The sequence below is a fragment of the Parasteatoda tepidariorum genome, chromosome 8 (assembly GCF_982258835.1).
Source record: "Parasteatoda tepidariorum strain Cologne lab strain chromosome 8, Ptep-v5.0, whole genome shotgun sequence".
Taxonomy (NCBI): Eukaryota; Metazoa; Arthropoda; class Arachnida; order Araneae; family Theridiidae; genus Parasteatoda; species Parasteatoda tepidariorum.
In genome coordinates this window covers 30,127,594-30,152,419 of record NC_141762.1, presented here as the reverse complement: position 1 = coordinate 30,152,419, position 24,826 = coordinate 30,127,594, and the positions used below count along the sequence as shown (strand labels likewise).

The 24,826-nt window shown below is 29.0% G+C and overlaps 1 protein-coding gene and 1 long non-coding RNA gene across 4 annotated transcripts in view; one reads left to right on the top strand and one right to left on the bottom strand.

Moving 5' to 3' along the window:
- The window catches only part of LOC107447262 (uncharacterized), a 164,917-nt gene that overhangs the window by 52,444 nt on the left and 87,647 nt on the right, over positions 1 to 24,826 (bottom strand). The window lies entirely within an intron of this gene.
- LOC107441035 (uncharacterized) overlaps positions 1 to 24,826 on the top strand; it is a 44,443-nt gene that overhangs the window by 15,783 nt on the left and 3,834 nt on the right. Inside the window, exon 2 of the mRNA XM_043050255.3 lies at positions 1,294 to 2,275. Coding sequence (XP_042906189.2) covers positions 1,294 to 2,275 — 982 coding nt within the window. The remainder of the gene's footprint in view (positions 1 to 1,293; positions 2,276 to 24,826) is intronic.

The following is a 24,826-nucleotide window of genomic DNA, read 5'->3' as shown; positions in this document are numbered from 1 at the left end:
TTAAATACCTTAATATTTATTTAATAATAAGTAACTATAAATAAGTAGAAATAATAAGTAAAGTAATTACAGATTTATTGCTTCTTAATCAATGAGATGGGTGTGCCCTGTGTTTTATTGCAAGGTTCGCTATATTGGGCTCAAAATTGGTCAATTTTAATCTTAAATCCCCTCGAAACTCCACATTTAATTTATAACTGTACGTAGTTAAGATTGAATTTACCGATTTATCCCTCCGATTCGGATCGACCCCCATTCGACCCCCTGGCTCAGATCGACCCCCGCTTTTGTTAAATAGACCCCTGGGGGTCTATATAGACCACTTTGGCGACCTCTGGTTTAGCCCTTTTCTTCTTGCTCCCTTCAAAATAGTTGGTTGATATTTCGCCCTCTATTTATTTCTCGTGTCCGTGATATTTCCGGGCTAGAGTGTTCAAATGTAACGTACCAAAAAGAGTTAAAAAATCTACTCCCTATGCCCGGAATCATGTTAATTTGATTCTTTAGTTATATGTTAATGGCTGCTTTAATAATATCCTATATTAGTGATAATAACCACCTGTACTGACTACGAAAATAAATAATCATTACTGACTGCGAGAAGCTTATCACTATTACTAGTGCTAATCCATGGAAAAGAATAAAACCTTCAAAAAATAATATTATTAAGTATGTAAAATTCAAAATAAGCTGTCAAAATGTATAATTACTTCGTGTTTTAATTGTTGGAATTATATTTGATAATATACACATAATAAGCTTATTTTTCTTCCATCTGTTATATTTTGTTTTCATATTTAAAATCAACTATGTTTTGCTTTTCTTAAAGTGGGTTTAAATAATTGAAGTAACTTTAAGGATGATTTATCCTATTAAATTTGATTTCATTAATTGAAACGAATTTATTTATACTAAATTAGAATTATAAATTAAAGCGGCTTGGTATTAAAAAAGATTTAACCAATTAAATTGGCTTTATTTACATTAAAGTGGATTGGACCAATTAAAGTGGCTTTATTTAGAGTGGTTTTAACCAATTAAAGTGAATTATAATTATGCATTAAAAGGACTTCAGTTTTATTAAAGTGATTTTTAAAAAAAAATTAAGGTGGATTCATTCAGTTCAAAGGTGAATTATTAAATATATTTTTGACACTGGAATGTAGCGTTGTGCTTATCTAGAATTTTGTTTTGATTTTCATAAATTAAGAAACTTATGTTTGATTGTTAATTAATTAATCAACGAATATTTGAAAAGATATTGGTTTTAAATTTATATTTTCATTTTTTCAGATGAAGATGTATTGGATCTTTGGAAACTTACTCTTTTATATCTTTTTGTGGACTTTTAAAATTACGGCAGCGTATGAGGAATTTTGCGAAGAATTTTTTCCTGAAATGATGTGTACTTGTGATGTAGATTATTTGCACACAAAAATGATGTGTTTTGTACAATCTGACATGGATGAAGATAATAAACTTTGGCGAGAAATGAGCTCTGTTGAAAATGTAGTAGTTTTAAAACTGAATGCAAATTTGCGAGTTATCAGGTTTACTAAAATTCCATCCGATAGTTTGAGACGGATGGCTTTTTTGGAACACTTGGAAATACAGCAAGCCAATTTGACCGAGCTGAAATCGTATGCAATATCGGACTTGAAAATTCTTCGCGTTCTGAAATTGGAAAACTGTGAAATTTCTGAATTGCAATCAAATGCCATCACAAATTTACCACGCCTAAAAAAATTATCACTTAGTGATAATCTAATCGAAGAAATCAACGCGGATGCATTAACTAGTCTTTTGGAACTTGAGAATCTTTTTCTGGAACGGAATCGCATTTCTCGAATTGGAACTTGCGCATTTTGCGATCTTCAGAACTTGAGGGAATTAAATTTGTTCGAGAACGAAATCGAAGATCTCACCGAGTACATGTTCCGTGGAATCCGTCTTCTGACTCGTTTGGATCTGTCAAATAATAAGATACGGATTTTGAATGACAAGATTTTTCACGCATTGCCAAAACTGGACGATTTAGACTTGCATAGTAATGCGATTTACCACATCGGGCCACGAGCTTTTCAAGGATTAGAAAAATTGCGTAGTCTTAATTTGAAGATGAACAAAATCAAAATGCTTCCGGACGCCGTCTTTAAGTCATTACCAAGCTTGAGATCTGTTGATTTGGATAAGAATGAATTGATTACCCTTCAGGAGGAAGTTTTGAAGAACATGGATAAAGTCAAAGATCCTCATTTTTATTTCCATGTATCGAGTAAGTGTTGTTTCTTTTATTTGTTAACTTGTTACTGTCAATGATAGTTTTATACACGTAAGCTAAGTGATCTACTACTTAAGAGTTTGACGTAAAATTTGCTCCCAATCTTCCCCAAAACTGTTGTAGATATAATCAAGATAAACGATAAGAACATCAGTTTCAAATGAAGATATCTACATAAATACATGTCAGATCGAAAATATGAACAGACGTGTTTGTTATTTTTTTGGGGAAAAACGTATCGAATAATAGAAAACCTGACACCCAGCCTCCAAACTTGGCCGCACCACCTGAGATCTCATCTGACCTGAAACGGGGGGGGGGGGGCGTTTGGTGATATTAGACAGGATTTTTCTTTTAAATTTGAAATATACAAATTTGTACTTTTCTATTTGTACGTATCTACATGCATTTCTCCAGATATGTCTATTTAAAGAAGCATCTTACACTCCTATTTCACTTTGTGATTACAGCGAACTAAAATGCTAAAACTTGTAGGGGAAATCGGGATATTTTTCTGGAAAATCCAAATCTGCAATAAAAAAAGGGATTCATGTTTAGGATTATGAAGTTTCTCCTTTCTCACCACTAGACAAAGAGATTGGGGAGGGGTCGAGTTTATCATTGAATTTTTTGAAAACATTTCAGTCGTTTATTACCATTTTTTTTTATCAAAGCGTATTTCTACAGACCATGCTTTTGCCATCCCCCCCTATATTTTAATTACATGGCCAGTCCATCTTTGAGAAAAAAATAAAAACACTATAACTAACGGAGGGAAAAAATGCTTCGCATACTTTAAATTAGCTAACCCTTCTCAGTTTTATCACGTATGAACTTTTGAAATTTTATTTAATAAAGATATCGTGACTTATCTTACTCCTAAGTTATATGGAGTTAATTCCTTAAAGAAAAAACTTACAAGTTTATCTGGCATCTGACGAAATCCATGCGGCTCTTATCGAGAACGGATTTTATAACTCCCACAGGATGCATCAATTAAGATAAAGAGATGGAAGTCGTAGATCTTACATAGATGGTTAGACATTCTACAAATGATATAGTATGTTATTTGAATGCTATATTTCATAATTTTTTTTCTACTTTTTAAATAAGAGTGTATCTTGTAGGTCTCAAGAAAATGATCAATGCATCTATCTCAAATTTATTTATTATATCTTCCATCTAATTGAAGTTTAATAAATTTAATATGGTTGATGGTTTTTGATCAAAATGTTTTGGAATATTTACGTAATTGGCTATAAATTAGTGCAGTGAGAAAAAAAAATTAATCGAAAAATTAAAAGAAAAATATATAAAGGAAGACAAGCCAGAATTAAGATTATGTTTTAACTTTAAAATATTTATGCAGCATGTTAGGTCAACAGATGCTTTGAATTTGTTAGGTCAAAGAATGCTTTGCTTGCAGAAAGCATTTCTAATCATAAGAAAGTACTGGTTTATCAAGATATTTTGAAAACGCTGAATAGTCGGTTTTTTTCCGGGAAGCCTTTTTTTTCAATAAAAATAGTCCATATTTATATTATTCCATGGTGTCGTATTTTTTTAGTATATTTTTCATTTCTAAATGTTAATATATAGTTTTTTTTTAAGAAAAGAAACAAAAATTTTATTTTGCTAAAATAAAAAAGTTAAAAACCAAAGAAGTAATATAACGGCTCTTGGTTTTTTTCCTATTGAGTATAGTTGACACAAAATGTTTAATAATTTTCTATTCTGAAATTCATTTTACTTTTATCTAAATAATTTATTTAATAAAACCGTTAATAGAATTTTAATAAAGAAAAATACTTCTTAGAAAAATATTTCCAATGTTTATTTAAATCATTAATAAAATCTTTAATATATATTTTAAAACATTCTAAATTAAATAATTCTCTTATTTAGAAATATAATTAAAAAAAAAACAACATCTACCTTCCTTTTTAATTCTGTAAAAGTTTGATGGAAGATATTTTCGAAATCTAAAAATGTGATAAATAAAAATGCTAACCTGTTATTATGTCAAAAAGACACAAAACAATAATTAAAGGCTACACAAACTTAATCGATAATTCTTTGAATTAATTCTTGTTCTCATCGCAATGTCAGCCCATTGATGGCAACCTCATAGATGTAAAGATTGTCTTTACCTTGAAGGCATCTATAAATGATGAGCATAATCCGGTTTTGATGATAGATATTGATGATTTAAAGACATAATCAGCAATCTGAAGCTCCACGATTTGCAATCGATACGTTTAATATATTAATTTTGTCGCTTGTATCATTTTTTCGAAAGAGGTTGTTACTTTTTTAGACATGACTCCAATCCCATTCTGGAAAGTGCCATAATTTATGACTGTATTGTTTCGCGTTTTGTCACACTTTTTAAGTCATTGACTTGTTTTAATCGGAGTGTTATTTTTTTAAATTTTATTTATTAGAGGAAATTTTTATTTATTGGAGGAAATTTTCATCTGAATTATTTTTACTATTTTTAATAAAATTTGATTTTTAAAATATATTGTGAAAAAAATTTAAAGTATTTATCTATTTAACCAAAAAATAAAATAAAATTAGTTTCTTGTTAATCTGAACATAATTTATCCTAAATCATGGGTCCTCTAAAATTCTCAGAAGATGTAATTTTGACAAGAAAAACAGGTTTTTAAATAAAACAGTATGATTCTTGTACTGAATCAGATTATTTATGGAATAGAATGCAGGTAGTTGGACCTTATAATGAAATTTTCGATGACTCTTTTGTATGGATTTGGCTGAACTTCGGTTAAACAGGGGTCAATTTTTTCCTCTAAGGCGTGTGTAATTGGGGCTTGTTTTTATAATTCTGATATACATTTTTTGAAACTCAAGGAAGAAAATTATATTGTATTAATTCGCATAGTATAGGTAATCAGTTCTGATCACCATAAAAGGAAACAAATGGTCAGAAAAGAAGACTGATCTGTAATTCACCAATTAAAAACTTCATTTCTTCGTGCAAAAATTCCATTTTCAATAACCCTGAATCATCCTCCCTGTCCTTTCCTCTTATTTCATAACAGAAATGGCGCAAAATTTAAATCTTAAGTGAATTTTTTTGAAGAACCTTCTACGTTTTCAGAAGAACTGTTGGATTTCTTAGGGTAAAGTAGTTTTCGGTTTTTAGTTCTAGCTTGTGAGGAATTTTGAATTCTCACCATAAGCCATTTCATTATTAGCATTTTTCCGAGTTGTGATTAAAGTATTAAATGATTATACTATCTAAATTGAATCAAAATAGTTTGAATTACAACCTCTAAATATTTTCAACTATCTGATTTAAATATCTATTTAAAGACATGTAATTATCAAGTAAATCATATTGATAATAATTTTTAAGTTAAATTCGACGAAATAGTCTTTTAAAAGCAAAATATAATTGAAATAGCTGATACGAAACCATTCGCTATCGCTATAATAAATATAAATTTTAATGCTCGTTTGCTGTATGTCCATAAAAATAGCTTGCGTGTTTATATATTTTAATTTTTACATTACATTGTTAGAAATTTTGGTTGAACCATAATATCGTCTAAATATTCCGCAACCTTAATATGATGCTAAATTGAACCATATTATTGCATTTCTTAACTTTGATTACGCGATTCTAAGGGTCTTACACTATATTAAGGTTACAGTATATTGTATTTAGCATAATCATCGCTATTATGGCATCGGTAAAAGCATCGCTATTATGGCTCTAAAGTGAACTTTTATTTTTCTTTTAATATTTTTTTTCATGGTAGCGCCGATTTTCTGTGAACTTCTTCTTTCATTGTAGCTTCAAGACTCATTTGCTAAGATTTTTTTGAGAGAAACTGTTGATTAGAGGTTTGTTAGTGACAGATTAATTAGACATATTAAATAAATATTCTGTTATCTAAACTTGATTGATAAAATCTAAATGATGTTATCAAGCTTTTGTGAACATAACCAGTTCATTTCTATAATTGGCTTCACCTGGGAGGTCTGAACTTTTCGAACTGAGTTATTTTTAAATTCGTTCTCGTCAACCCTACTAGACATTTTAAGTGTGACAAACGCAGTTAGATCAACATTCTTCTCAAACTTTCTCGACTTTTTATTCTTCCCGCTTCTAATTTCCGAACGCTTTTTCTTAGAAAAGGTTTGTATAATTAACGTTTAAATGACAAAGAAGAATGAGGAGTAATAATAGTTGCAACCAAGCTTTTTATTCTATTTATTTTTTCAGTGTCGTTGTTGAGAAATGTTTTCCTATTTTTGAAATGATCCAAAAATGTATGAGATGTTGTAGATAAAAAAAGAGAAAAAAACTGTAATTCTCTCTTTAAAATCTTGTTTGTGATGGGACTCTTTTCTTTCGTAATTTTCTTTCATCCCTCTCGCCCCTCTTTTTGAAGTAATCACAATTTTTGAAGCATTAATAGAAATGAAACAAGCTTATATATTATTTCCTTTAGAGACTTTGTACTTTTTCTAAGGACTCTATGCATTTTGTTTCATAAATAAAGTCCTTAAATAAACTTTTAAATAACAATAATTTAATGCTAATTTTTTTCTTCAGAAAAATGTCAGTTGTTTGAGAAAAATATTTTTTAAAACTAACTTAAAAAATATTACAGTAGTTTTTGGAATGATTTTTTTAATAAAAATGTTATATTTTAATAAGATAATTCAATTTTAAGTAAGTAAGATTAGATTAAAGTTAAGATAAAACTTTAATTAAGAAACTATGAATATATATTCAAATTATTTTCTAAAATGTTGTCTAATCTGTTGGCTTGTTGTCCAATAACATGACATGATCATATATTCTTAGTATTTTAAATGATGACTTGAAACTGAAACTTAAATAATTATTTCCTTTCTCTTGTTTTATCTTTAAATTACTTTTTAATTATTTGAATTTTTTAAATTCTTATCATCAAATGTTCTTGTAATGATTAACGCTCATTTCTTTAAAATGTAATTAATATTTCTTTGATGGTCGTTAATTATTGAGTAATATTATAGTTCTATTGATAGTTAACTGATAACCATTGACTTAAATGAATTTGTCCAAAGTAATTACCTAAAAATATTTTCTGGATAAATTTGATTTGGATCAAAATAATAAATCAATTTTTTTTTTTAAATCTGGTGAAATACAGAAAATTTGTCGCTAATAGTAAGATACTAGGATTCAGCATCGAAATATTAAAATAATAATAATTTGCTCGCTATAAGATTTTTTTTAAAGAAATTTGTTTAAAAACAAATTAAAAAAAATAATTAATTAAATAATTAAAAGGTGACTGTGCCTAGAAATTCAGAGGCTTCATATTTGTAAATGTATATGATTACAGTTTAAGATATAATTTTGCTATTAAGAATTTGGATTTAAGGTAAATCAAGCAAAATTTTAACCCAAATTCAATTAATTGTGGAGAAAAAATTTTATAGAAAAATAAATGATTGGATAAATTACTTTAAAGCAACTGATGCTTATGGTTTAAAATGATATTTCTAGATCACAACCATCGTTCTAGCCTTGATAGAATCCTAAAAATCTTCAGCCATGATTGAACACCGAAATATGGTCTCATTGAGTGTTAAATTTTTCTCTTAAAAAAAGGCGTTCGAATAAAATATTTTAAATTAAAGAGTTGATAGAGTTGTATATTGAATATAAATAAATTAATTTTAAAATTTATGCGTTGGCAACAAAAATAAAGATTATCTTTCTTAGATCTTTTTTTTCTTCGCTGCAAGCTTCCGATTGGATTCTTGCAATTCGGGATGAAGTGAGTGATTCAGCCGAACCATGTGATTTAAATCTGATTTAATTGGATACCTGTAAGTGACGCCAAGCGTGTGTGTCGAATGTGATTGGCTTCTGAATCGAATCGACAAATGACGAGCGATTTACCTACGATACTAATTGGCGAAATCTATAAATGGGCACTTCTCAAAAGGGTGGGAACAAAATTAATACTATAATGACCCTTTCCATCCAATTTTAGGAAAATAACTTTTTTAATTTATGACAAGAACTATCGGTGTTGAGAATGTTAACATTTCGTAGACGATCTTGTATTTCACGCGTAAGAATTAGCGTTTTGTTTCAGAAATGTGTTATTAAAACGTAACAAAGTGGCGTTCTGTTGCAAAAACGTGTCATAAAAACGTAAGAAAGTGGCGTTTAGTTACAGAAATATGTCATAAAAACAATAGAAAGTGACATTTTGTTAAAGAAATGTGTTATAAAAAATAAGAAAATGCTTAAATTATTTTAAGTATGAATGAATAAATTGAAAATACTTACTTTAATCTATTTTGTGTGAGAATAATAGCGAGGTTTTATACGTTACTGTTTCGGACAAACAGTAAATAGCTTTTTCTACAAATCTTTTTTTTACATAGTAATATAACTTGTCTATTGTTGTCATTTGTTAAGGATATTATCAAGTAAACGTCTTATTTAAAATCTATACTCTTATTTTTATTTGTAAACATCATCACACGATTAAAAAAAAATTTTTTTTTTTTGTTAATTTGGTTTAGTTAACATCATGAACGTCCGTATTAGGCCCCTTTGTAGTAAAAAATTATTTTTTTTAAAGCATACTTTTTGATAATTTATGTTAATTCCTGACTCACGACAAAATTATAAATTTAATTAAAATTTTTTATTATGAATTAAATTTAAATTTAATTGCAGTCGGAGTTTAGATTTGTGCTGTTTTCCACTTTTCAGAACTGCTCAAATCTCCTACAATGTTTTAACAAAAGTTTTAAACTAATACAATCGAACTATAAAAAATAACAGAAATATTACTAAAAAATCAGTCACTTAATAAAGCGTCTCTAATCTATCTAAATTAAGCTTACGACCCACGAAAGATGTATTTTTTTCCTTACAATTCGGCTTTTTAACCTTGATGTGGCTTTTCTCCCAACATCAAAAGACTAAAATTGTCCTGTCATTGTCCTTCCACTGATTCCACCCGACACGCTATTGTTGTGTGTGGTCTATAGACAAGACCCCATCTGCCAAGCTCATTTTAACTTTATATCCCATTTATTCAGGGAAAAACTGGTTTTTAATTTACTGGGGACTTCCAATTCTCGAAATCGTCAGGTGTTTCTGTATGTTATACCCACTATAATGAGTTGTATCATCAATTTTGCCTGCAATTTAACCTCAGAACGGCTTGTCCTGGAAGTAATAGATAGTAATTATTGACCTCGACGACACATTAGTCCAACCTTCAGATTCCAGAGGAGTGATAGTAGTAGTGGAATGTAATTATAGATATTTTTTTTTTGATGAAAAGTTTGATGGCAAATTGCTGTAATATGGTTATTTGGAACTGCAAAAGTGACACTTTTATTAAGAATTGCTCTGGATAAGGCTTTATTTTGTGTCCTCCCGAACTTGTAATTACTGAGCACAATCTCTCCCTTGTTATTATTATTTTTTTTTAACTTGAAAGCAATCTTTTTTAACTCAAGTATCGCCGAAGAAAGTTTTTATTTTTAATATCTCTAAAAATAGTATGAACTCCTTTTATTTACATATTTTAAGTTTCGCAGAATAAAAATCAATACATTTTTTAACAGCAAATAGTGTGTTAGTAAGTTTATATTATCAGTATTGTAGTTGAATTATTGGGAAAGAAATAGTTTTAAAGCTTAAAATTTGCTTTAAATATTAAAATCTGGGGGTAATATAACGATAGGCAGTAATTTCATGCATTTCAAATGGAATTTCTGCAGGCAATAGATCGGCAAACATGTTTTTATTTATTTATTTATTATGTTTTTTACTGCAAGTTAACAGTTAATAATTTTCAAACTAAATACAAACAAACAAAGTAGTTCATTTTGCATATCTTCTTAATTTCAAATATCTAACTCTTTTAATTTTTTTTGCGGCAACTTGAAATGTAATATAAATACAAAAAAAAAAGTGAGAGAAAATTCATAAAAAAATCATGTAAAGTTGCAGTAGAACAAATTAGAGTTTCGAAAGAAAAAAAGAACAATTCTCTGTTAAGTTTCATAAGAAAATTATAGCCCTTTCAGCGTGTGAAATTTCTACTCCGAATGGCATTTTTTCGCTACAAATATAACAGTTAATAATTCTCGAATCAACTGCTCAATATTAATATATTTTTATTTAATCGTAATTACTCTACATTTTCTACATATCTTCGTAATTCCAAGTTTATAAGTCTCATGCTTTTTGCGTGAAAAACTAAATAGTGACGTTAAGTTGAACACCCAGAGCAGTGGAGTCGGTGGCCCTTTAGATTTTTTCATTTTGGGAGATTATTTCCTTTTCTATATGTTCCCAAAAGTCAGAAATTCCCCACAGAATACCTTTTGTTTAATTTTTTAAGTAATTTTTTACTTTTTGATAGATAACATGATGTATCAACTTCAGCGAACACTCTTGTCAACTATTTTTACACGACGAAAAAAGAAAAAAAAAGTGAACCCAAGGAAAAATGACTTAAAAACTCCTCAATCTCCTTCTTCCCGTATACCGCCTGTTTTTGTAATCCATTTTTCTTAACTGATTCTGGCTTAAGACTAGTGTTTTGGCGGTCGTTGACATGTTTTTATCCACCCACAATGTATTGTACAAATGGATATTTCTGAGAACTTCTTTACAGGAATTAAAAGTGTTTTTTTAGATGGAATATTTCAGTAATGGCTTATAATGCGAGAAATCACTCATAATGCTGTATGCGTTGACAGGAGAATCTAGAATTTTTTTTTTTGTATAACTAAGGCATGGTGCAATTTTGAAAAAAGAATGGTAATCTTTCATAGTTATCGTTGAAAATTAGGTAAATACAGTGGATTTCCGATTTCAGGTTTCACATTGGACTAGAATTATAAAACGCGTGAAGAGGTTTAACGTAAAATTGGGGTTGTAAAACAATGTATATATATTTTTTTCCAAAAAATTGACACTTACTAAATGAACTACTAGGAAAAATGCGTAATCTTTACATGTCTTTTGTTTTTAGATACAATTATAACAATGTTCCTCTCAAAACTCACACTTAAATTTGCAAATTCGCCCTTTTGATTTTGACTAAATGATGAAATTCCCAATCATAGACAAAAGGACAATGAGATAGAATGTAACGAATGTCAGAAAAGCTCCTTATAAACAAGTCTTTTTTTTAAAAAAAAAAAGAAAAAGAAAACTAAAAAAAAAATATGCGAATTTTGTGAAGAAAAAGAAAAAAAGAGTCGGATCTGTTTGAAAAACGTATAAAGCGGGATTTTCTAAAGAGGGTAATGTAAAATCCGGGATAATTCAACATTTTCGGTATAGGCAGTTTTCGAGGATCAGCAAGAAATGGATCTAAGAATAAGATAACGTATGAATCGGACAGCGTAAAACTGGTCTAACTTTGTATATATATTTTTCCGAAAAAAAAAATTACTTTTCCATTCTAATATGGGGTTTCCTAAAGTGTCAGAAAAATCAGTTTGAATCATAATACTATTCAAATTTACTGCAACTTTAAAAATGTGCTAAATTAAGCCGTGTTGCAACATAAGTTAAGTCTTAATATCGTATAATTAAGTTTATGAATTGCGATTATATCGTTAAACTTTGTTTTCTTCTTCATATTAAGGATGCAATTAATTTGAACGATATTATGGTCCAAAGTTCTCGGAAATTTTTAACAATGTAGAACAAACTTTTTAACCCTATAGAAAATTTATAACAGTGTATAATGAAACTTTTAACATTTAACTAACTTCTTGAAGTGTACAACAAAAAGTTCAACAATTTAAAATATTTTTAACTGCGCAGAATTTTGTAAAATGATAGATTTTGTGACTCAGATGAGCCTTTAAACATTAAATTAACGCTTATTAGAAATTTCTCTCTTTACATTTTAAGTATTTAAAAAGTATTTTAAAAGTATGGTATTTTTTTATTGCAGTCCTAAAAAACGTAAATTTACTATAATATATCTTAATATGTTCTATGTGATTTGTCATTTACATTGTCTATATAACTTTTGATACAATAAAAGGAAAAATATTGGATTTCAAACTGGAGTAATAAAAAATAAAATAGTATTCTCAACTTAAAAAGATACATGATTTGCTAGATTCACATTGAAACATGTTTTAATTACTTTCTAGCTTTCCAGAATAATTTTTTTTATAATGAAATAATATTATAACCTCGATTAATATAATTGACCTCAGTAAATTTGCCATACATTGGGTTTAAAAAATAATTTAGTTTTTTTTAATAATGAAAATGAAAGACTTATAATGAATAAATATTTTATTGAATCCTGTACTGTCCAATATGGTCCAATACCTTAATTTTTTTTTATAACCGTCGTTGAACAGCCGACCGAATTTTGGGTTTACGACTACTAATGTTCAACTCCATAGCCTTGTAATTTTGAACCCTATACAGAAGACAAGAGGACTCTTGAAGAAATTTGTGGAGGAATTTTAGATGGAAGTAATCCGCGTTTGCGTTACATGGGGAGGAAAACCACGAAAACTTCCCACGGTCAGTCCGGCGGCAAAAGGGCTCTAACCCATGATCCGTTTACCACTGAGGACATTTTATGTCAGCTTTGCGTTCAGTGTGAGTCTGGTGTGGAATTCGAATCAACCGGCCTTTGCAAGGATTCGCCTCATTAGAAGGCGAACGCTCTATCCCTTGCGCCACCACAACTTTCCAATACCTTTTTCCATTTTTCTGGCAGCAGAATGATTCTTCGAATAACTCTGAAATAATTAAATAGAATAATACTATTTTATATTTCATTTAGAGGACCTGGGGCGACACAGGTTTTTGAACGGCAATATTTCCACACCAAATTGTTAACTATTATTGTTTCCAAATAGGTGCTTAACAAGTTTTTGGAATCTTCGCTATACTACCTGCACAAAATAATCCTATTGCCAACGTGGAAATAGCTGTGTTTTTCACCAAAATCCTCTCCTGAATATTTCAAAATATGGTTCATCCTTATTATCGAAAGCCCTTCATTCGCTTATAACGATCACGCAATTCGATCAAACGTACCGTAACATGTGAACTAATAAATCAGTTTTCTTTTCAGTTTATTTTCTTCGAAAATTTAAACAAAGGTGTATTCAACCTTGACTCAGAAATTAACCCTTTTACATCTTAATCCCATCAGTAAACTTCGAGAAATAGTACCGATGGCGATAAAATAAACATTGCATGGCCATTATTCAGTTTCTCTACCTGGTATTTTTCACATCTACCACCACTTGCCTTTGTCTGTACTATGACTAAATACATAACATGATTTTTTATTTATTTAAACAATAAATTAATTTTTCTACCTCTTCAGTTTTGTTTTTTTCAGTCTAAAATTAAGGTGTATTTAACCTTGACTCAAAGATTAACTCTTTTGTATCTTAAAGCCATTTGATTAAATCACGAGGACCAACCATGGGCGTAGATCATCGGAATTTATGATACGAAACAAAACTAAACGAGACAATAAGAATTACGAGTCCTTTAAAATACTCGTAAAACATCTGAACGTGGGAAGGCGGTTTAAGTACCCTTCGTTGGTCAGGCTTTAGAAAGTGCCGGGCGCGCCTCCAATTAAAGCCTATCTAGATGCCTTCCAACTAGATCAATCACGTGACGTAACTATTTGCTTCTGCCTGAGCCACTTAACTCTTTTTGACAGGCGTCCTTGTTTTTGAATGGGAAGACGAAGATGGGCAGTAGAGTTATCTTCACCGTACTTATCACCGTATGTATATTCAATTGACATGAAAGATAAGTATCGGCCGTAGATTCTTGGAGTCAGATGCAAAATGAGTTTTTTTTGGGTCCTAAACTTGAGTTTATATCAATTCCCAGAAGATTTAACTTGAATTAAGTAGTGATATTATCGGAAGTAAAAATTAATTTTGCAGTAATTAAGAAACTTCCTTTTCAAAGGATATTTTTTTTATTTGCCACCGTTTTTATGTGATAGTATATTTCTTATTTGCTTAAAATCTAATTTGCCAAAAAAGGAACTTTCTTATATAATAAATTAACACACACTAATACAATCGTACAAAAAGTTAATATTTGTTGACTCAAAAAGTAAATATCTGCTACAATAATACAGTTGATAGTCGATATAACGCTGTATCGTAAGGTCGTTATATCGTGAGTACACAAAAAATACCGTACATATTAACTCATACCTAAAAAGAATACTTGACCAATAATAACAAAACGCTGATTTATTAGCCTATCTAGATGCCAACTGGATCAATCACGTGACGTAACTATTTACTTCTGCCTGAGCCACTTTTTGACAGGCGTCCTTGTTTTTGGAAGATGGGTAGTAGAATTATTTTTACTTCCGTTATCACTGTATGTCTATTCAATTGACAAAGTATCGGTCGTAAATTCTTGGTGTCAGATACGAAGAAAGTTTTCTGTCTTAAATTTGAGTTTCTATCAATTTCCAGAAGATTTTACTTGAATAATTAAGTGGTGATCTTATATAAAAAGTAAAAATTAATTTTGTAATAATTAAGGTTGAACTAAATCTCCTGATCAAGGGAAGACTTTTTTAACTGCCACCTTTTTAATGTGATTGCATTTTCTTTATTTACACAAAAACTAATAACTGTCAAGCTAACGAAAAAAATTTACATTTTATTATAAATTAACACCCACTAACACTAAAAGTTAATATTTGCTGACACAAAAAATAAATATCGACTTACAGTGATACGGTTAATACTTGATATAACCTTATATCGTAAGGTCGTTATATCGTGAGTGTACAAAAAAAAAAAAAAACGTATATTAACTTATAGCTAAAAAAGTGCTTGATCAATTATAACAAAACAATACCTTTCTCTTAGTAACTAACACGAAAATTACTAATTAATATTAATATATGCTTAAAAATTTCCTTTAAAATAATAAGCTAAAAATGTATTAAAATTATGCAGTTTCGGCTCTGCCATTTTCACTAAAAAACATACTTTAAGATGCTATGAAGTCCATATGTTTTGACTTAAAAATAAACTACACAAGGGCACTGACATTTCATAAAATAAGTGAATATAATTTTCAAGCTAAAAAAGTATGATTGATATAGTATTTATCTCTGTGAAAATGAAGTTATACAGACTATGAAAGAACTCAAATTACGACCACCTAGGACTTAGTATAAAAATTTCGGGCGTCATGGCAACACTCTTCACTCAAAGGGGATACATGTTTACATTTATTTATTGGTTACAACGTGAAAGGAAATATTGTTTTAAATTATTTTTTTTGTAACTTTTTAATAGATATTAAATAATATCGCATTCATTGGATAGTAAACGAGACTCTATGCATCGGTCGTTATAATGGAAGGGTTGTGTTATGGGGGTAGTACTATAGAACGTAGATTGTATAACAAAAAGAAAATCACAACGTTAAGACGTGCAAACAGGCAATTCAATAAAATTAACTATATAGAAAGAAGAAACTTGTTTTTGACATTATCTAGAATTTCTCTTTATAAATAAATATAAAACAATAATGATAATGAGTTTTTAGTATACTGTTTGCAATTTCCTGAGATTTTGTATAAGATGTTTTTTTACCATCCTCTTAAAGTTTTTTAAATAAAAAATTAATATTGAAAATGAATCAATTATCATTTATAAATACGTCATTTTTATCTTCTGATGAGTTCATGAAACGCTTCTGCAAACACTGCGTATTAAAAGATTAATTCCAAGAAATTGAAGCAGTAAGGTATACTTCTCAATGGAGAAAATTCATTTACTTCAAAAGTATTCAAAGTGGAAACATTGAAGAACTTTTTTGTACTTATCGCAAAATATAGAACAGCAATCCAAAGTATCCTTTAAAAGGATACTCAAAGCGAATATTCAAAAGCAGACTGAATTATTTATCTGAAAGCGAATCTTTAAGTTGAATTTTGATTTAAGCCAGTGAAATTAACCAAGTAATTTTTAGCCAATTAGCGACAATAGTCGTCTCTTCCATCTCTATTTTAATAAATAGAAATTAAAGGGTCCAGCTTCCGAATTCCTCTAAAATACGATGCCTGTGTGATGGTTTTAATTTGACACATACACTGCTGATTTAAACACGAAACTTGTACTGTACAAAATACTGTATCGCATTGTATTTTCTTTGAGACTTGTTCCACACAATCCAAATCTTAAGATCCAATTCTCGTGTGGAAATAAGAAGTATTTGCAACCGGTTGCCTCCTAAGGAAGTATACCAGGTTCGAATCCCAGTGTTGGCTGGTCGATGAGAATTCTACTCTCAACTCGCACCGACAACAGTGCTTACATAAAATATCATCAGTAGTTGACGGATTATTGGTTAGAATCTCCTTGCCGTCTGTTTAACCGTGGGAGGATTTCGTGGTCCTCTCCATATAACGCAAATGCGGGTTAGTTCTGACAAAAAGGGAAAAAAAAAAAAAGTCTTCCATGAAGGCAAATTTCTCTGAATACTTGATCCAGGAGGAGCTCTCTCGTCTTCTGGATCGGGTTCATAATTACAAGACTACGGAGTTGAAAATTGGTAGTTGTTAACTTAAAATGGGGTCAGCTGTTCAAAGACGGTGATAAAATGAAATGTTTTTTTCTTCTCAGATTTTTTTTAAGTAGTAGTATTACACAAGATGCTCGCGGCCTTTCAAATTTTACGTAAGCAAATTTATTGGTCTTCCTTTTTCTTCTATCAAGTCAAAATTACAACATCCTCACATGTTCACTTTTTAAAATTAAATTAAAATTAATTTAAAATTAATCTTTCCAAATGTAATTATTTTTGTTATTTACAAATGAGAATATTAATACTGAAACGGGAAAACTTTTTAATCGTTTTTTTTTCTGAATAACTAGTTTTTATACATGATTATATTAGGACATTTATATTGAAAACTTAAAACTTACGAAATAACGCATCAATTCATTCAATTTTTTTGAACAAAAAATTTATTTCTTAATAGATTTACTTTCTCTTATCTCTGCATTACTCACCTACAAACTATTGTTAGATATTCATGAGCCAACACGTTTATGTTACCTTTAAAGTGTTTCCATGAACGTAACAGAAGGAGGGGGATTCTTAAGGGTGTGACGTCACTCTGAAGTAGTCTATAACTGTTGAGGTCAGTGAGTTCAACCCTGATGCTATTACAGCATCTCCTTTTTTAATATTTGCAGTTAATTTCCAATGTTTTTTATCACAACTAAATTTTTCTTTGCTTATTTAACTTATCAACCCACGTGTTCATTTGGAAAGAAACGCATCGATTTTTTTTTCCATCAACTTACCTCACGAATTAAAACCATTTATAACATCAACGCGTGGGTTTTAAAACAAAATTTTTCATTTTATTTATTAATTTTAATGAAAAAAATTATTTTTAATACTAACCGTGCGTTAGTTTTCCTATTTTACATTGCAGGTTTTAAATCAGATGGACTGATTGTGAAATAATCAGGAAAATTACTTGAAAAAAAATCGTGCGTGGAAACCTTTTGTATTGCCATTTTTGTTTTAAAAAAGAAGATAAAAAAATGCAAGCAATTTAACAACGTAATGCAAACTATTACCAAAAAATGTAAACATCTAAAAGCATGTCAGAGTCCAATAAAAAATGTCTTCTTACAATTTTGCTTAGAAAAACATTTGTTGAATGCTTATAAATGAACAAACTAACAAGTTTTTTTATATTATGAAATTGTCTACCTAACCAAGGTTGTTAAAGCATTGTCGGTGACTATGGTTGCGAGATTAATCTATTTCAAACATGGGTGTGAACATTTAGCGCAGGTTTTCATCCTAGTCCGTGGTAATATTAACTATCGAAACGGGTTTCACTGTATAGCTATTTTTCGTTTAAATATATTCTAACATTTATATTGAAACTTTAAAGCTTACAAAATAAGGCTTAACACTCGGTTTTGAAATCTCCTCTTTTTGAAATATGTTTTCTCTTGTTTCGATAGCAGCAGACAGCCATGCATTTAAAGACGAGGGAAGATCTTTTTTTAGATAGACAGTAAGGTATAAATGCTTCTTAGCATGAAGTAAGGTTAATAAATGGAGTTCGGACACTATTTAATTATAACTTTCATATACTATTACCAACATTCGTTAAAACTTTGAAAATAAGTTTGTATTTTTTTTTGTGTTTGGTAATTTTAATAAATTTCATAAATTTAATAATAAATTTTTTTAAAAATAACAGGCATATTAAACACAGTTCCTAATGAGAATTAAACTATTGTTTTTACCCATTCCACGGTACAAACTGAGATAAGCAAAAAGTAAAGCAAAAAATGTTTTAATATTTAAAACTTATAATTTTAGACATAAGTTTAAAATTTAACATAGATACAAGCTGTTGTAATCTACAAAAGACAATACATTTTTATTAAATTAATAATCCATTATTATGTAATTTATCTGAATAGAGCTTGTTTCATAAAATTTTCTCATTTATTATTTGTATGCTTTTTTTCTAATTATACTACAAACAAGTTCTAAACGATATTTGGGTTCTTGATTTTGGTAACATGTAACAATAGTATTACGTTTGAACTAAATTTATACCCATTCCTTTATTTTAAGTGCAATATTTATTTAAATGTATATATTTGGATTTTTTTAAATTTTAGTTTATAAATAATTTTGTTATTTCGTTGGAATAAATAATATACGAAATAAGTATCGGAAAAGAATTTTGGAGTATTTTTGGGTAGTTACAATGCCTAAGCTGAGAAGCTGCACATTTTATAAACCTTACGTAAAATGTTTGAAATGCAAGATGCTTAAATATAATGCTGAAATCATCTTTTCACTTTCACGTCAAATATTCCCCGTGAATCATATTCATGTCATCATTTCCGCGTAATTTTTCAATAAACGAAACTTTTAGCACATCATTATTCAGAGAAAAAAAAGTATTTATGATGTCAATGAATCAATAGGTTATTTGATTAGCCTCCTCTCCTCCAATAATGTATTTTAACTTTGACGTACTCAGCAATAGTCATCACAAAATGCCGGATATGTGACGCCTTCCTCTGTTGTTAATTGTTGACTAATGCATTCAATAAATAGTTGTAGCATTAGTTTTTATGTTTTCGGAAATATTGTGCCATGTTATGTAACGTGAATTGTAATTCGACTAATATTCTTTTAACTGTGAATACTATTGTATACAATGTTTCTCTTTTGATACGTGAGTCAAACAAATTTTATTCTATTCATCGTTTCAGTTAACTTGGCAGTTTGCAAAAGCCAGGCAAATTTTAGGTTTTGATTAAGGTGATCATATTTATAAACCATGATTTGAGGACATATCAGCTGAGCGTCCCCGAAAAATTTTACCATACTTATATATTCATAGAAAATATTAATTTGTATATATAACAAAGAATTTTTTTTTGAAATTGATAACTATTATCAGGTGTAGATCCATCTTCATCAAATTTGATTTCGGTACTGAGCATTTTTGAAATATCATATAATATTCTGCATTTGAATGCATGTAAAATAAATTAGTACGTGATTTTTAGTTTTTTTTTTCTGAAATTACTTTAAGACGAGTATGAATTTTTCATCTTTAATCATGGTGATTATTTGCATTTCGTTTGTATTCTCTTAAGCCAAAACTATCTTACTTGAAAAAAAAGGCTTATTTTAGATTTTTTAGCTATTTTACTGTAAATAAAAAGATTATAATTCGTAGAAATTCGAAGATATCTGAAGACGTACATTAAAATTTAGAAACATTTTCTGTCCTCAAGGAGTTATAAAGTTTCAAGAACAATCAAAGAAATTCGAGGACTGTTCTCCAGATTTGAGGACGTCTGGTCACCTTATTGTTATTCGAGATTAGGATGGATAAGCTACTATCCTCTGGCCAGCTTCGTACAAGCTGAAAGTTCAATCCTGTCCGCAAATCATCACAATCAGTTATTTCTCTTTGTTCTAGAATATGAATATTTTACAAATCGTTATCGAAATCAAGCTTCCTATATTTAAATATGTCCCTTCCAGAAAATATGTGCTGCGCTTTAATCTCTTTCTCCTACTTTCTTTCTTTTCTTTTTTTTTTTCTTTGTCTGCATAGCACATCTAAACTAATTTTAAGGAACATTGCCTTGCGAAATTTTTTATCCAACGGCAAATTGAAACCAGCAGCTCTGAAACTAGTTTGGGATCAATTTCTTTTTATTTTTTATTTTATTCTGTTACTCGAATACATAAATTTGAATTTGAAATATTCATAAATAAATTGAATAAATAATTGGTTTGAATAAATAAATTTGAATTTGAAATATTCATAAATAAATTGAATAAATAATTGATTTGAATAAATAAATTTGATTTTGAAATATTCATAAATAAATTGAATAAATAATTGATTTGAATAAATAAATTTGATTTTGAAATATTCATAAATAAATTGAATAAATAATTGATTTGAATAAATAAATTTGAATTTGAAATATTCATAAATAAATTGAATAAATAATTGATTTGAATAAATAAATTTGATTTCGAAATATTCATAAATAAATTGAATAAATAATTGATTTGAATAAATAAATTTGAATTTGAAATATTCATAAATAAATTGAATAAATAATTGATTTGAATAAATAAATTTGATTTTGAAATATTCATTATCAAAATCAAATTTTCTAAGTCAAAATCGTTATCAAAATTAAAATTTGTAAATTGAAATCATTATCAAAATCAAATTTTGTGAATTAAATTCGTTATCAAAATCAAATGTTCTAAATTAAACTTTCTCGCGCCTAAGAAATATTTCATCAGTTGAACCGAATTTCAATGAAAACGATAAATTTTTATCGTTAATGTCTTACTCCCTAAAAAATTTACCAGCCACTATTTTACGCTGCATAACTGAGGGGAATGTGTAAAAAAAAATGAAAAGATAGAGAATAAATAACATTTCAAATGGTAGAATGGTATGAAAAGATAGAGAATAAATAACAAATCTTGGTCCAGCGATCATCCTAATTTGATATTTTATATCAAAAGAAAACTTATTATCACTCGTCCCCCCTAATGAATAGATTTTAAACAAAAGAACGAATATTCTATTGAAGCTAAACTCGGGGATAATGACCTAGTAGTAAGAGAAACTAACAATTTTTACACCTGGAAAGCAAAAAAACATGTAATTTCTTTTGATCAGGAAGCTTTAAGAAAACCGATTTATTGTCTTCCCAATGAAAAGACGGGCACCTTTCTCTTACAGTAGCCTATTATTTGTAGTCATTGTTTGTAATTTAATGAGTCGGTCAACATATAAATCAATTTACGTCTGTTGCCAGACAGGTTGCCCGAGGGCAGAAATGGCTCACCTGATGAACCTGATTGTTTATTTCTTTTTATGGCTGACCGTTGACCTCTTGAATCAAAGCGAATTTTGTGCAGATAGAATGATATGTGCTTCATATTTCTCTTTAATCGGAACTGGGTGTTATTAATCACGCAAACTAATGAATATTATCTAGTAAAATAATCTCGTTTCTAAGGATGTATGAATAATTTTTAAGAAAGCAAGTCGTTGATATCATGGCTTTAATGAGTGTAATTTCCATTTCAAGATGGAAAGGAGAGAGGTGTAATTTTTTTAATGTTTATGTAGTTATTCTTGTACGTATTCTTATTTTAATTAGACTAGGGAATATTAAAATGGTTGAAAATGTTTTTTAAAGCATTTAAATAATATTTTATTTCGATTGTATATCATTTTTTAGTTTTATTAATATATTCGGTAGAAAAAGACTTATTGGAAAGTAAGGCCTGCAGTTTTATTCTAAGCGGTGTATTTCTTACATAATTTTATCTCGTAATATTTTTATAAAAAAAACTTTTATCATCGCAATTCAATATTCTATATGTTTAAGCTGTATACATAATAGTGTACTTTTCCTATTTGTTTTGAGGTATTTATGATCCCGTCGTAAAGAGATTTTTTAATCTTATGTTCATCGTCTAAAGTAGAGCTTCCCATTTTATTTCGCGAGATGCATTTCTTGATTAATTTAATTTAATAATTATTTACAAGAAAATTATTTTATTACAGTTCAATGCTCACGTGTACAAATTACATCTACTTTTTCTGAAATTTCATTTTGAGGTGTTTGTATTCCAGATGTAAAGAGCATTTTTAATTATAAACTTAACGTCTATATTCAGTAAAGATTTCTTGAAAGATATTTTTTCAATAATTAAACTTTTTTTTAACAAAAAATCCAAATGTTTATAGTTGTCACGAGGTAGGAGTAGGTCAGGAGCATATGGTGAATGAGACTAAACCCCCCACTTCATCTCATCAGTTTTTTTTTATATTTATTTAATTTTTTTTACTTTTCGTTTTCATGCGGAAAAATAGTATTCACTCATTCATCATTGTTGAATTTGACAGTAGTAATTTTGAATACATAATTTTAATTGGGTGAAACTAAACTTGCATTTGACCATTTTTAGAAAGCTAAAATGAATAAGAGAGAGTTATCATTAGAAGAAGTTGTCATAAGAAACACAGAGTCTCAAGTAATAATTGATTTTTTTACTGATTCTTAGTGTATACAGTATAGGGATATGTTAGCATATCGGATAAATAGTTTCTAGGACTTTTTTTGACAACTACGCACTCTTATTTAAAATTCTCAATGTGTAATTAAATGTGACTATAAATGAATTAAATATGATCATTTTGTTCATGCTGAGCTAAATTTCCTTTTTTAAGGTCGGATGGCATCGACTTTAATTTTTTTAAACAGAAAAAAGGGATTTTATGGAATTAAATCACATAATTTTAATGGCCAATTTTGATCAACAAATCAGAAAATTACATGGGCATTAGAGATGAGACGAACTCGCGACCGTTAACTGAAAAAATTTTCAGGCTCGGACTTTCCTAATATTTTTTAACTACTTTGAAACAAACGTATGGTGGAGTTATTAAGCATAAAAAATGTAAAATTTATAAAGGTACAAAATTTACAACTATCTGCTGCTTCTGTTTGGTGCTTTTCTTTGTGAGGCCTACACTAATTGTCAAATGACTTTTATTTAACTCAGGAAGACTCAGGTACTAAGTAATCCTATGTATCTCAGACTCTGGTGGGCTGAAATTAAAATTCCTCGGGCTCGGGAAGGCTCTCATCTCCAAAAGCATGACCGAAGTCCTTTCTAATTGCCACGCAATGACCCACCATGGCTTAACATATTTTATGAATGATTAAATATAATAATGAAAAAAATGCCCCCTTACGTTTTCTGCTCCATTTCTTTGTTGGAAACATTATATTGCGCTAATGACATAAAATCTAAATCTTGCGTGAATTTTAAGACACTCTATAAAGAGTTAATGAATGAATTTATGAATTAATTAATGAAATATTAATTAATATTGACAGCGTATTATCCACCTTAAGAACTAGGGTTCGATCTCCAGTGGCGGCTTGAAGCCCATCCAGTTTCGAATCAACGGGTACCATAGAGTAATAAATCTATGATGGGTACCAGCTTGTCTGGGAAAGGAAATAGGTCTGTGCGCAGTACCACAATCATGTCGTTGATCACGAAATTATGGCCTCCATGACCCCTTTGGTCAACATCTGGCTGTTCTTATTTATTTCTTATTGCTCTTATTGGGTGTTGCTTTCTCATTATATATGTTACCGTTAAAGTATGAAATCCGTTATTTTATAGAATACCTAGTTATTCCATGAAATAACTGATCGTGTCCGTTAAAGTGTAAAACTCTCTTGTATTTCATGGTTTAACTAGTTATTTCATAGAATAACGATCTGCAGCCCGTTAAAGTGTAAAATAATTTATACCATGTATCTCGCACGATAAATACATTTACCTTCCACCCCTAATTGTAATTAAAAATGTTCGTGTAAAACCCAGTGTGTCAACAAAAAATGTTTTTGTTTTAGAAATAATGTTCTTTGTAATTCTAAGCGTCATTTTAGTAATCCTTGTTGCAACAAATGATTTTATGGTGCGTTTCCATAAATACCATTTATACGCTGCATAAATTAGATGAATTACTTCTTTTCATTTTAATTGTCAATCGTTAGTTTATTTATAGAATGCCTAGTTATTTCATTTTTGATAAATTGTTTATTTTACACTTTAACTGTCTCTCATTAGTTAATTTATAGAATACCTAGTTATTTCATAGAATAACTAGTTAAAGTGTCAAATTAATAACATATTACACACTTTAACGGACACGATCAGTTATTTCATGGAATAACTAGGTATTCTATGAAATAACTGCATTATATACTTTAACGGTAACATATACATCACCCATTAAAAAAAGTAAGAGATTACACATTAAACTAAACTTTGCTATAAGGGTATAAAAAGAAATTAATTTATAATCATATTTAATTAAAAAAATTAAAGTCTATATACGTGCTTCTTTAAAGTGT